The sequence below is a fragment of the Gymnogyps californianus genome, chromosome 2, assembly GCF_018139145.2.
Source record: "Gymnogyps californianus isolate 813 chromosome 2, ASM1813914v2, whole genome shotgun sequence".
Lineage (NCBI taxonomy): Eukaryota > Metazoa > Chordata > Aves > Accipitriformes > Cathartidae > Gymnogyps > Gymnogyps californianus.
The window spans coordinates 10125740-10141067 of record NC_059472.1 but is presented as its reverse complement, the minus strand read 5'-3'; the positions used below and the strand labels follow the sequence as shown (position 1 = coordinate 10141067).

The 15328-nt window shown below is 36.4% G+C and overlaps 1 protein-coding gene across 6 annotated transcripts in view; it reads right to left on the bottom strand.

Moving 5' to 3' along the window:
- Positions 1 to 15328, bottom strand: part of ASAP1 (ArfGAP with SH3 domain, ankyrin repeat and PH domain 1) — a 125786-nt gene that overhangs the window by 9495 nt on the left and 100963 nt on the right. For 2 of the 6 annotated variants that reach the window (XM_050915920.1, XM_050915922.1), the window contains exons 24-26: positions 6742 to 6903; positions 3777 to 3843; positions 1523 to 1581 (exon numbers count right to left, since the gene is read on the bottom strand). In XM_050915920.1, the coding sequence (XP_050771877.1) occupies positions 1523 to 1581; positions 3777 to 3843; positions 6742 to 6903 (288 nt within the window). Of the gene's footprint in view, positions 1 to 1522; positions 1582 to 3776; positions 3844 to 6741; positions 6904 to 8580; positions 8590 to 10518; positions 10573 to 15328 lie in introns of all 6 variants that reach the window. The other 4 variants (XM_050915925.1, XM_050915924.1, XM_050915921.1 and 1 more) reach the window with 3 other exon arrangements.

Below are 15328 nucleotides of genomic sequence, written 5' to 3'. Positions count from 1 at the left end.
AACCAAACCAACACAACAAAAAACCCCAAACCCCTACATCAAACAACTCTATATTAAAGCTGATGAAGGGGGACAGGAGAGAAAAAAGTTACGACCCATGGTGAAAGCAACACGTTTTGACTAGAAGGAATAATTTCCTATTGTATTCAGCATTGCTTTAGTATCATGTAATACCAGCCAAAAGGGGCCTGACATTTTACTATGAAAGCAACAACACTCACTTGGGATATCACCTACTGCAATAACACTTCCATGCTATATTTATGGTTATTTATACCAAAAAAGGAAAACTTTGCATAATTTCCATGAAAGAAATTATATAGCTACTATCAGATGCCTCATTTTAAAAATGTCTGTGTTGATAATTGTATATGGCTTTGTCTCCTAGACTTATCTAGTAGCAAATGTACAAGCACTGATCATCCACATTCGTTTGAGGCTTCAGTAAATGATATGAAAAAACTCATAGTAGCCCTTATCAAAGTACTTTGATTGAGCCCATCTTAAACTTTGACCTATATAATTTTAAATCAAGGAAGTGTTGACTTCCTTTGCAGTGGTACCCCATCACGTCATTGGTGTCTCTTTCAAAAGATGATACCATGTCATAATAATTGTAATTTAATAAAGTTGAAATTTCACATTTGCATTTTCTGTTAAAATGATCTGCATTCTCGATTTCAGTCATCTAGCTTCAGAAGTTTGGACAGGCATCATTTCCTGATCTTCAGGCTTTACAGTGATCACCCACTCATACAGATAGAACGTATTTTTGATGGATTCTTTATCAGACAGAGCTACAAGGTAGGTCTACTTTCAACTTTATAGTCAACTGGTGCAGGAACTCAAAAAACTATATAAAACTTGCTGTATGAGTTTAAAGAGAGACTAGAAAAAAACATTTCTAAAAAGAAAGGGCCATAAGGTGTTCACTGGGATGATGGTCTCAGCAAGTTCGTCACCAATATATAAGCAAGCATGTAACAGTACCCGATTCTTTTCAAAGTATTTATAAGGACAACAACCCTGATCGCCAAAACATGGCAATGGACGCAACTTACGTCAAGGGTATCAAGAAATTGGACTTATGGATATTAAGAAGAAAAGAGAGTTTACCAATGAGAGTGGTCAAAGAAGCGGGAGCCCAGAGAGGTTATCCATGGAGATACTAAAAATGCGACTGGACATGGCCCTGAGCAACCTGCTCTCATGTCAGAGAGTTAGCCCTGCTCTGAGTGGTGGATTGGACCAACTGACCTCCTGAGGTCTCTTCCAGCTTCAATTAGTTTATGATTTTTTTTTTTCTTTCCTCCTTACGTTCCATAGGTCTAACTATTTTTTTACTTTAATAAAAACCTTCCCAGTCTTCCAAAATCCTTTCAGTTTTGCTAAAGTTTCATAGTTTGTGGCATTTTAGAAATAAAACTTTTGCTGAAAAGATCCATATATTTAAAACAAGTATCTACTTTCACACACATTTAAAAGATATTATTAAGAGAATACCCACAAAGAGAACTCTTACCTTTTTGAGGTAGTTTGGGAAGAACTCTAGGGCCAAGTGCAGTCTTTGCAGTCCCAGTGCTAAATCAACAGATGTGAATTATTAGTGCTTACAACAGTTATAAAATATACTTTTTCTTTCCCATTTTCCCCCCTCTACACATCCATAATTAAAAAAAAAAATTACACATTTATTTTGCTTCTTTTGTATAACCATCTTGTCTGTGCATCAATCCTGAAACTCAAAGCACTGTTAAGAATGAACTGCTTTTTTCAGAGAAAAAGACATACAAACCCCACACAGCTGTAATGCTACAGGGCAGATTTATTCTATGAACTATGGTACGTGCAAAAATGTACTCTGAAAGTAGCTAAAGCTGAAAGACCAGCTCAGTGGGCAGATCCTGAACTTCAAGGAAAATTTGGTCTTTAAGATAATTATACTGAAGCATTCGAAACATAATCTGTCCTTTATGTCAGTGGTTTGAAGTTTTCCAGGACTCAGCCTGTGCCTTGTAGCCCACTGCATGAGTATGATATTGTATTACACACAAACTGCAGCTCCATTAGGAGACAAAGTCTCTGCTACTCCAAGGAAATACTGATGATTGTGGGAAAACAACATGCTTTACTCTGTCAACCTGTGTTACAACTGTGTTAGCTACTCATAGCGGTAAGCAACAATACATGCAGGACAGTTGCGAGTAATTTAATTACAGCATAAAAATCTGAAATAGCTGCATATTGCCAAAACTTTCCATCTATGCTTTCTGTTGTAGACAATTTTTTTCAGAATTAACACCAGGCTGGCTCAAATTTGCGAACATGGCATGTGAGGGCAAAACATATTACAAGTTTCAACAAAAAACCACCAGATTTCTTCCACCGAAAAACACACCCGAGTCACTTTTATAGAAAAGGACTGTGGAAGAAAAGAATAAAGTCAATTGATTTAAGGCATTAAAAAAATCAAACAATAAATAATCAAATAAAAATCAGTAGCACCTCAAAATAATTACTCAAAAAACAAGGAAAAAGAAAAACGAGTGAGGAAGTTGCCAGAATGTGTTCAACAGAGCAGAGTCTTCCGCATCAGCCACCTCGATTCTGGTATTACTTGTCTCTGAAACTAACGTTTCAAAATGAGTATGATGAAACACTTTTATCTTCATTTCCTAGCTTTTTTTAAATAGTCAAAATATATCATGACACAAAACTGAAAGAACAGCCAAGCTCTATCTTGGTTCAACAAATAATTACTTTGGCCTTTATCTAATGCCATCAAGCACAAGTACCACACTTCTACCCTTGTCTTACAAGTATCAAGTACAGCACCAGCTCTTTGTGCTGTAGAACATCACCACTTTTTCCTTGAACACCCGGTGCCACCTGGATGGATTCAGCAAACATGGCAAGTCAGCTGTGCTACCAACAACATGTCCACTGCCTGTCCTGACAAGGCGGATCACAGACTGAGGAGCATCCAGAAACTCTAGCTACACATCTTCTACTGTGATTTGTTTGACGTTACACATCCATCTCCAGTCATGGCCTGATCATGCAGGTGGTCATGCTGTCATGTTGCCTGAGGCACATGTTTATTAGAATTACCATGCTTTGAACCTTAGGACCTTGGAATCACAACACAGATAAAGGAGTAACAAACACTAAGTGACAGGAATGTATGGCTATCCTTACTACTTCAGCTATTGAAAAAGACGCTTGTAACGTACTGACCTGATGAACTACGAGCTAAAAACAGTTTGTGTTATTACAGACTGTCAGCACAGAAGCTCAACAGACTGGAAAACAGTTAAGCTGGAAGTCTGAGATGAATTCTCTCTCTTATAGAGCTATCTTCGATGCCAGCTTGTACCCAGAGTGACACTTCTGCAGCTACAGGCATGAGACCTCACACTGAAGCAGATACAATGAAATGCCAGGAGACATGAAAATAAAACTTTTGTCCTGCTGGACTTCAGTCTGAGGCGACATTCCCCAGCTCAGAGAGCACTTCTGTAGGAGCAGTAGATAGATTCTGGTACAAGTCGTTCTGTCCATCCCGCTCAAAGGATGAATTGTGTATGGACAGCTATGAACAAAGCGTAGGAGGCTCAATGAAACCAAAGTATTTGTATGGTAGTAAGGCATGCAGAAAACTAATGAAGAAACATAGCCTGGATTTTACTTCATATGAAAGGCAATTTTTTTCTAATTTACAAACTAGTTATGTTTAGATAAATTTTCATCTTTGCCTTCATACACACAGATTTTACCTTGACTGCTGAGACATCCCCTCAAACTTGTTTGCAGCCTTAGTTGAAGGTGGGCCCAAATCATTACCTGAGGTGAAAAAAGCACAATTGGGGGGAAAAAAAAAAAAGATCATTAGGATAACTGAAATATAATCAGCAAAGGGCGCAACTTAGAGTGAAGTACACATTCTTCCAAGTATCCTCTATACAACGTCTAAAGATTTTAAAGATCATTCTTTATTAATAATTTTGTAAACTGAAAAAGCAGCAGGACCATAATAATCCAACTTGACCTTTCATATAACACATTTTAAAACAACTCACTGGTAGCTCACATCTGCTGGCAAGGAAAGATTGAATGACATTGCTGAGTTACTGCTGTAGGGCATTTGCTTTGAATATAGTGTTTCAATTTTCTCTGAATAGAAGGAGATCCTGCAGGCCAGTATCAAATAAATTTATCACAGATGTTTACATTTTGCGTTATGAGGCACGTCTTTTTAAAACCACCATGAATTTGATTTTATTCACAAAACATCAAATTTCTAAGGGTTGGTGTTTTATCCTACATAAAGAATAGCCTCTTCTGATTTAATGACTAAGTCAGTATGTTACCATAACCTGAACATTAACCGTTGGTAAAGAAAAGATCCTGGGTATACTCAATTCTGTGAAAAGGCAGCAAAATCCAAACCCAAGTGCTTCTGAACTCCTTCAGCAGAAGGCTTCTCTTTCATTAACCATCACCACTCCCGAGGTACAATTATACTAACTACTTTGTTTCAGTGCCTTTATCATTCCCCCTTCCCTCTTCTATTACAGCACGTCTAAACAATCTTAGAACCAACTTCAACCACCATTAGTAAATTTTGTCACCGAAATAGATGTAAAGTGACATTTAATGATCCAAGAACACAAAATACTTCCCATGCAAAAGAATGATATATCTGCCTAGATACCGTTCTTAGTGCATTGAAGTCTAAATGAAACAGCAGAAAAGGCTCATGCTGAGCCTTGCTAAAAATAGGTTTATATTTAAAAGAAAAAAAAAGAAAAAAGAAAAATAAAGGTAAGACAAACAGCAAACCCTTCACATGTAGATCCTATGGATAAAGCAAGGAAAAACATCTCATGGTTGCTGTGGAAATCCAAAATAATCTAAATGACATTTTTAGAACATCTTTGTAACTTAATTTTCTTAGACATAAGCTAAGGATTGCTTTGCTTGAAACTTCAGTTAATGCACAATTAGAAAACAAATGCTGAAATTCAACATAACAAGAAATATAACAACACAGAAAAAAGCTTCTGAAAGGGAAAGCAGTGAACATGTGACAATATTCTTCAACCAAAAATACAAAGGCAGATACAAGAAACTCCCTCTTTTATAAACACAAAACTTAATACTTGCTTAAAGTCCAAATGGACCTTGAAACAAGTTTTTGTACAGATCTCAGCTAAGAAAAAGGGGAGAAGAGCCCCCTCTTCCACCCACTGAAGTTTAGTCTGCACTGTAGAACAGAAAAGAGACAGAATAAGCAATGTTCTTCTCTGGCCCTGCTTTGAAAAGGTATTCTACTGCTATAAGGTTCTTCATCTTCAGCTCCACACCTGCAGCTTTCCCATATTTTCCTTTTATCTGTTGTCTAATATTTTTAAAGAAAAGTTGGCACTAGGTTAGCATCTGTTCCTACCACACTTTTCATTCTAATAGTGTTACGTTATATAGTATTCTAGTATATGGTATTTTAGGTGCTGTTCTGGACTTAAATATTTGGGCTTTTTTAAATTTTTAAAGTCCAAGCTCTTCAAAATGTCTTTACTACCTCTGAAATAGTACAGGGCTGTTAGACTCCAGAACACAGGAAACATTTTTTTCATATCCCAGACATCTGAAAAGTAGAGAACTGAAAAGATTGCCATTATTTGTATTCCTTGAGAAAAAACTTTGCTTTTCATTGGACTCTGTACTTCTGTTCATACTCAATCCCAGATTAAATCACGTATTCTACACGAGTACTCCATGATTTACCACATTTAACTCAAGTTGCTGAAAGAAAAAATGGTGCTTTTAAGGCTTGCAATTTTTTTTTAGGCTAGTAATTTTGTGTTTATATTAGAACAGAGAGAGGATACTCCTAAGATGTAAGTAGTGTATGGATGACCCCTCTATGTAAGCACTGGATTCCAGCTCACAAGTTTACAGATTCATGGAAATCCTGCCACCAAGACTAAAATTATAGAACATTACATGGGCCTGAGATTTATAGCTACTGGGAGAAGTTGACTGCGTAGAGCAATGTTTATCGAAAAGAGGAAGAATCTGAGTAGTCTGGAAAATAGTTTCTAAAAAGCTTCTGTCAGAAAGGTATGCTGTTAAAAAAAAAAGTGCTGTTTCTGTATAACTTCTGCAGGTAGAAGGATGCAGACCTATCAGTTTTTGTATATGTACAAACAACATCACAAAACCCGAAAACATATTAAGACAACACATCCCCAGCAGCTAGGTGCAAACACTTTACAGGAGAGATTTGGCATAGAGCCCAAGGAAACAAGCTCTTCTGGCAATCAGGAGAACCGCACAGATTCATCGAGGTCTATCCGCCCCAAATCAAGATCCATCCAGATTAATGAGCTGGCCAGAACAGGAGCAGGGGTGAGGAAGCAGATGCAGAGTAGATGCAGCAAATGAGGGGACTGGGGTGAGGGCAGCCTGGGCAGCTAGGGTAGAGAGAGGGAGGCAGCAGAGGAGATTGAATTGGGCCCCAGGGGAGTGTGGAATATTTTCAATTTTCTCAAGTGAGACTCAGATACAGGAGCCTGGAAGCTAGAGTGACAGAAGATAGAACTGTTGATTTATCTGAGCTGACGTTACATCAAGCTGCAATCATTGGAAAGCAAGCACCAGATAAAAGAAACCAAAGATCATATATCATCCATCATAAAGGTTTTCCCTTGCCCTTTTGTTTTGCGTTTCAAAACTCACCCCAAGGAATTGGGCCCTTATTCTGGGGTCCATGAGGTAGTGGGCTTGGTGGGTCAGAGAGGGTTCTTTTGTGTCCTGGGGGTGGGGGAGGTGGTCTCTTCTTGGAAAGAGTGGAGCTGCCACTAGAGGTTTGAGTGCTTAGAGGGAGGGTTGAAGGTGGGCCTGCAAAATAACAAACAATCTTCTTACAAATACATGTGCATAAACGTCAAAGCAGCACTGAAAAATTCACAGTCAGACCCACAGCGAAGTGCAGCAAAAGACTAAAATAAAAAGACAAGCCATGCCAAAACACTGTTTAGATTAAATGACACGTTCACCACATTTTTAACCATCTTAGCTGTGGGAATATAAGCAACTTGACAATAGAATGATACGTGTACTTATGTTTCAAAAATACAGGATTAATCACTCCAGGATTTCTAATTTTAGGCATTGTTTAAAAAAAAACCAACAAAAAAACCATGAAATCTTAAAATTAAGTAATATTTAGCATTTGGGATTAAAACTACTATTAATTTATACCAGAATGAAATAGCTTTCTAGATGTTCTATTATGCAGGGATTTTTCTTCCCCTCCAGAGCATCCCATACGACTTCTGTTAATAAACTGGGGGAGTGAGGGGGAAATAGAAATCTATCTACAAATTTTCCTTGCATTTTGAAAATAGGATTGTAAGCTTAGTATGTTTTTCTGTAGTTATTTTCCCTTTTTTTCTGTGGCTTAAATACATCAGAATATGCATTTTTAGAGCAATGCAAATTGTCGTATGCAGTGCATATAAAATAAACATCAGAAAAGCCCTTTTTGAGGCTACGATTAGATATTTAACGGTAGCATTGCTTATAAGAGCTTATGCAGTCACCTCTACCCTTAGACCCTTTATTTCCCCCCGCATCAATGTTGGCACAAGTACTACTCAACACAATGCATGTTTTACAGGATATGGGAACAGATACAGATTAAAAGACAAAATAACCCGAGAGGGAAGACAAGAGTTTTCCCTAATCAACTTCACCATTCACCTTCAAAAATGTCTTTAATAAGAAGCTCAAGGAAGCAGGCAGTGCAGGGTGAAAACATGCAGTGAGGGGACAACTGCTCAAGTCAGCTGCCATTACCGCCAAAAGAAATTACTTGTAACACTTATCTAAATTAGTTCTACATTAGGTTAGAATAGCTGTAAGGGTTTTGTTGTTGGGGTTTGGGGGGTTTTTGTTTGGTTTTTGTTTTGGTTTTTTTTAAATCTAACCACCAAGTAACACTTCACTGCAGTCATGATCTTGCAATAAGTTTTGCATGTAAGACAGCTTTGCCATCACAGGCTGTGGATAAATGCAGAAAATCGACTAAGTTTTAAAAGCAAAGTTTATTTATACCTGAAATTTCAAGTCTGTCATCACATATTTTTGTAGCACTATAGAACCAACTTGCCTATTTTTGAAAACCTAACTTATTTGAACAGTATTTGAGACAAAATCTTCATTTTGTTAATCAGCATATACCCTAACCTGCACACAGAATTAAAGCTGCCTCTTTAAAAATATTTATTACCAGCCTCCATAGGTAGAGTGAAAATTACCAAAGTCTGCATTCCTTCCCAAATTACTTTATATCATAAAAGCATTAAAATCAGCGAAGAATAATCTTTGCTAAAATTCCTTAGGTGAAATATTAAACATTGAAAAAAGTAACTTCAATTACCCTATAAGCATGTGTACGTTTGCCAGATATTTTCAGTGGGTGACCTCCCTCTCTCTTCTTAACCCCAAAGAAAAGATTAATAAAACTGCCCATAATGAGTTAATGATTCAATCTATTCTCTTCCAGATTCAAGCCTGGAAGGCCTTTTGCTGCTCAGGAGAATCTCTCAACCACAACCCCAGCAGGTATTTTGGGCCTGGCTTTCCACTAATTGCTTACTCTTGTAAATCGAATTATATATTTTGTGATTGTTCCTCTCAATTTACTTCCAAGTTCACAAAACCATTAACTGACAAGCAGTCAAATGTTAGTGCAAATTAGTAAGATTGTTCCCCAATTTGTATCCTTTCTCATTTTAACTTCTTCCATGAGCTTAAGAAAGCAAGCTAATTTAAACGACACATTGAAATGTTTCTGCCAGCAAAAGTAAAAGACTTTTCTTATGCTAAATTTTGACTGACAATCCCCTAGACTTCTGCAAGTTATAAATTCTTTAGTTCGCTTAAATAAATATGAATCAAAGGTTGTTCTATAAACCGTAACTCAGAGTATATCTAGGAGTGGCGAAGGGGAAAGGAAAATTCAATATCCTGTGTTAACAGTAACAGTATTTTTAAAGCATGTAGAAAACATACACAGTACGTCAGTATAGCATTTTTCACTTGTCCTGACATCTCAAAAAGGAGTTACACACTTCCAAAATGTCTGCAAGTGGGAATGGCCCACACCGCAGAGGTTCTGTCCTACCACCACCTAGTGTCCTGCTCTTTGTACTGCACTACAGCCTTACCACTCAACGCAAACACGGCCTCCAGCCCCGCCACAAGTGACAAATAGTCCAAACTTGGCTTAAAGGAAAAAAGAAGTGGAGGGAATGCATTGAAATAGTATTGTGCGCTTATCGCAAAAATAAAACTTCAGACATGAAGAAAAATTTGTACTTTTTATCGCCAATAAAATGAAGAATCCTTCTCTACAAAAACAAAATTTAGTAGGATTAAAAACCCTTTAAATGTGGTTATATGGATATATTTTTTTTATATTTCACACTAGTAGTGTATCTTCTGACATCACAGAAGAGCTGAAAAACATTATCACTTCATAGTGTCAAAAGTTCACATGGCATAAAACAGCTACAGGGAATAGGTGTTAAGGTATTAAAAACAGTGCATCTTTTCAGACTCCTAGCATTTGTTCCTATATTAATTTCATGGAAGGAATAAATATGAATTTAGAAGTCATACACTAATGATTAGATGGCTGAAATACAAAATAACTTTCAAATAAACAGAAAATAAAGGAAAACTTCAAAACATCTTTTCAGAAAGAGGTGTAAAGTCACATCATGCTTTGATTAAAGCAAAAGTGGGAAACATTCTGGAATCTAAATCAGTTTATGGAAACAGCTAGTGGAATAATACAAAGATCTAATGATGTACGAAGTGTCGATAAAATTATTATAAAATACTTTGTACTACATATATATACACGCACAAAATCTCAAAAAAATTCTTACATGGTATTTTTAACTATGCAAGGCTAGCCAGATATTTTTAAGTAATAATCAGAGCAGTTATTTTTCTAGATCAAAGATATTTTGTGCTTCTAACCAGCCAGCAAGTAAGCCAACCGTTTCTTCTCCATAGTCATCTTAATGATGATTTCTCACATAGTTGTGAAGTTCAGATTTCACGTAAATCATTTTCCTCACACAAGCAAAAAAAAAAATCGTGACCTAGAATTTTTTTAATTTTGCTTCCTTTGGGCTCTCTTTTCTTCATTTAGCTGAGGAGCAGTTGCTTTCAGTAAAGCTGTTGTCATCTTTTAACACTTTTTCTTATTACAAGGATCACACTTTCATGTGCAAGTAGACCAAATCTGAAATTTATTGTACTAAGGTAAATAACTGGAAAAGGTCTGCAATTAATAGTGCATTGCCCTTCAGCTTTTGTGCAGTTAGTATAGTATCTATTAATTTGTGTACTTGTGAAACCATGCAAAGCTGTTACCATCCACTCAAGAAATGGTGGGTTTACAGTGTAAAAACCTCACATTTGTATTTATTTTTTTACCACTTAATGAGAGATATGGAAGAACCAGTATTCCAGTTAATGGCAGAACGGGTACTGCAAAGGAAAGTAAGTTTATATTAAAAATAGCGTTTTCATTAACAAGTGTTGTTATACTTATTTTTAATGTTCTTATGAGTGACATTTTGCAGAGATATTACTAAAAGCCTTCTTCAGTTTGTCTTACTTCAGATCATGTATCTTCAGTACTGAAAATAAGACCATAATTAAAGAAAAAATTATCACGATCACTCTGAACAAGAAAGCTAAGAATATACATTGATTCAACATTAGCATCTGAAGTATATTCTATAATTAATGCTAAAAAAGTCCTGTTTAAAAAAAAGAGCCAAAATTTATATTAAACAATGTTGTATTTCGGGTTGATGCAGAAATATAAAAAAACCACATGAAATCAACAGTTGTCAGCCTTCCCTTCCTATTACGGTACTAAAAAAAAATACAGAGTTTGAGTGGGATAACTAGTATTATTTAACCAAAACATACAACACATTTGTAAGAACATTTAAAAAATTAAGTCTTTAAGTGTATGCAAGTGAGCCGTAGAATCCTGAAAGCATTCAAAATAAACAGAAGAAACTGGATAACCTCAAAGGCTGAGGTAACAGAAATGAGATTAAATACAACAGTATATACGTTAAAATTCTAGACTAAGAAAAGCATTTGTACTTTAAATTAGGGACTCCCATTGAAAATGGTAGTAGAGACTACTTGTGTAATGCCCAATAACACAACAGTATGATGCAACCATGAAAAAATAAATAGGATGAAAGGATGTTTTGATATAGTATTTCCAGCAGAAACAGCAAGGTTTTGATGCTGTTCCTACACTTCCAGTCAGTTGTATTTAAGAAAGCAGATGTAAACAGCAAAGGTACCGTGAAGGGCTACTATGCTGAAAGGACAACTTGGATGATAGGAGAATGACAATACTCTTCTATCAGAAAAGGTGAAATATGCTTGGTTTGTTTAGTTTAACAAAACAGAAATGGAGACCTGTATAATTGCTCTCCAGGTAGTGCCTTGGTACAGACACCAATAACAGAAAATCACCGAAGCTAAATGATAACGCTGGTACAGGAACAAAGCAATTTAGTGGACTTGAGAAGATTTCTAATCCTGTGAGCAATGCAGTCAGACAACTTCTAGAAGTTACTAGTACATGCAAATAAGCTAATATGTTCAGAAATTGAGCTTGATCAAGCGAAGAAGCAGATTGTATGAGATGGTATCTGCAGTATCAGTGGACTGGAACCACAAAGGAAGTGCCTTCTGGATTTATGTACCTAATGTTAGAGCTGTGAAAGAGAGTGTAAAATGTGCAAACTTGTGCTGAAGATCCAAACTTAACTTCATTGCATAAAATTGATCCCTAACCTCCGTGTTCATCCCATATGAGAGAAATAGGCAGAACCCTTAAAAATCAATTAGCTTTCAGCTAACATTAAGGAAACGTGGCTTAGATTGCCACGTTTTAGATTCTACAAAACTAGTTAACAATATTGCCCTCACATTGGGTTTGCAATTAAGGTTGTGCAAAAGTTTATTTAGCTACTGTGCTGAGTCATGCAACTACTCAAATGGGTTTTTTTGTTGTTTTGGTTTGGTTTTTTTGAAAGCTTTTTGTAAAAAAAACAGGCAGAAGACCTGCTAGATGTCTGGAGCCATAATGCAGGTGTAAGCTGGAAAGACTAACGAACAAGATGATTTTCAGAATGTTACAGACTAAAGACTTGACTGACAACACAAGTAAGTTGAACCTGAATAAGCTTAGATAAACTACTGGAAAAGGCATACAGTGGTTGTCTTATGCAGCTACTGTACTCATTCTGTACTCTTCATTCTATTAAGATTAACTAAATCTGTATCAGAGATAGCAGAAAGTAAGATGTATCCACAAATGAGCTGGTTTAGAGTAGAATATACTAACGTTCCAGCATTTTTAAGAATATTTTCAAAAGTTATCAAACTGGAAAATCTGGACTTACATTGTAATAATGTATGGAGAAACTTAAAAAAATCCCCATATACACATCCTCCAACAATTGTTCCTATACAATTTTGATGATGAAATCAAACTAATTTTTAGACACCGTATCCACTAAAAAACGTGGGCAACAGTGGTGTGCATCATGTAAATTGCTCTAAACTTACCTTCTCTCCCCAACACAAAGTTCAGACTTCATGGCTTCCAGTCCCTTGTGGCATCTCAGCAACCACCATGGAACCTTACTACCAAGGAACTCCACTGGCGAATGAAGCCAGCTTACAGAGGGCTAAAGGGAGGTGTTTTTGTTAAAATATACAACATGTTTTGGAAAAGTGTATCTGTATGCCCCAAAGGATAAAAACCATGAAATTTTAAAATCCTCTGCCTCCTAAAATATGGATCCCACCAGCTATCCACTCCCTACAGACTGCCTCCAGCAGGGTCCCATGGTATCTGCTGGGGCCTCACAGCAGAGCAGGGACAAAGATCTGATTACATTTGGGGACAAAAGGTAAGCTTAAATTTAATTGCAGATTCAATGTTCTTCTTACTCTTGCTATTTAGGGAACTTAGTGCAAAATATAATACTATGTTTTCATATAATCTTAAATCAAATAGGTAGCTATTAAAATGAACTTTTCTAACAAAAAAGGATTTGATAAGTAAGCTTGTATGTTAAACTTTGATGTAACGGATATACTCTATTACTACTAATCTCAGAAGAGCAGATAAATGCTTAAGGTTTATTTTTTCCTACAGAAACAAAATTATCTCAGACGGTTTCAAAATTAAGATGTGTCACCAGTATCTTATGGAATTGGTGAGTCTCTGCTTCTTTTTCTTTTAAACAATCTGTTTGGGAGCTAGAAGAGGGGGGAAGATAACAAGGTGTACAACAGTTTATAATGAAGCATAAGTGCATCTGCAACGATGATTCTAGAGTGACTTTTCCACGCTGGTGAATACTCTTTGTCACTTTGTTCCCCTGTCCTTTTGAGTCTGTTAAATTACTCCTGTAACACAGGCATGTATTTAATGGAAACTTCTAATACTGATAAAATACTTTACAATATTATTGAATGGAAATCAACCAGAAAACCAGCATCACTCACAGACTGTAAAATTTTGGCATGTTTGAAACAGAGAAGCCTAGTGACTTCAACGTAACAGTAGTTCCATTCAACCTCTCTCTCAGACTTACACTGTGAATCCAGCATTTTCCACTCTGATGAAGCAGTTAATGTTACATTAGAAGGCAATAGTTCTCTGTATTTTGTGATAATATATTATTTTGTTGTAATATAAATAAGGATTTCTTTTGCATAATCCTTGACATGAAAACACACAAGAACTCAATGCTTCATTTCTTTCCAGGTAGCTTTGGTGGTGTGTTGATTCACTTGTCTAGGAGTTTGCAGAAACACCTAGGAAAACACCTAACACTTCTGAAACTTGAATACATACTTAGAATGAAATATGCACATAAATATTCCCCTTCGTGGAGAAAAAGACAATTTTCTGAATAAGTCCGTATGAGAGCTACACTATATAATGACAAAGAAATAATGTTCATTATAATCCACCGAAAGCTGACAACATGCTAAGCAGTGTACAGACAGATACAAGCTCCTTAACCTTCTTAAGGAGATGGGATTTATGATTAGTTTCCAAGTCATGCAACTTTATGGCAAAAAAAGTTATCCTAGGCCAGACTGAAGGAACATCTAAGCCTGTATACTGTGTCTGACAATGGACAATCAGTAGCAGACTGTTAGACAGAGCATGTAAAAAAGATGGGGGAGAGCAAGGAAAAAGTTAGAATCTTGTAATTCCGACAGGAAGGTCAACATAGTAAAGTTACGAGGAATACAAATGAGTCTCCAATGAAACTGATATAAAGAAACGTGGATTATGAAATCTCACGTGAAAAACGCATACCCTGGGCAAAATCGCTTTGCCTCTTAATGGAAAACAAACCTGTTCAAAAAAAGAGAGCCAAGGGATTCATTTGAAAGTTGCCGGTACATGACAAAGACTGATGGTGGAACAGTAGTTCTTAAGCACAGCATCTGAACCATGTAAAAGCAGACATCTGATGCCAACACCCTCTGTTCTGTCCCTTTTACTCTTTCACTTTTTAGTGAGAGCATTTCTTCATTTTTTTGGAAAACAAAGTTAACTACCAGTTGAGGAAATGAAATACGAAGTTATAGCAGCGCTAACAAAAGGGAGCATCCCTCAGCATAACCGCTGAAGCCTTAAACTATGCTGTAGCCTTCATCACAACTAAAGTTTTCTCTAACAAGTCTACTGTAAAAACACATTTTGGCTATTTCTAAATTAAATAAGTAAAAAAAAGGGAAAAGATGAAAGGGTTTTTTTTGTTCTAAAAAGTAGATTTGCACAAATTATAGTAAAGTAACAGGTTTTGTTCCCTAAATACATCCTCTAAACTTGAAGTTTATAGCTGTCTAGGTCAAAGAACCACCATCCACTACAGCTGCAAGAGTAAGTCTCATATGGAAATAAGTTCTCTTCCCTTGCAAGCACTACCAAGAGTGTCACTACTATTACTAAGAAGAAAAAGTATCTCATTCATTTCAACTAAATGTAGATAGCAAAACTGATTGAACTGTAGCACAAACCTTCCTTATGGATAATTCTACAAGAGCAAAATGGTTGTTTCACTCAGGGAAGAATGGGTGATATTTACTTTAGATCTTCAGTGCCTAAGTGACTTGTTAATTATCTGGCAATAGGCTTGCTGTTTTCTCTGTTGTTCTTTACACCCCTCTAGCACTC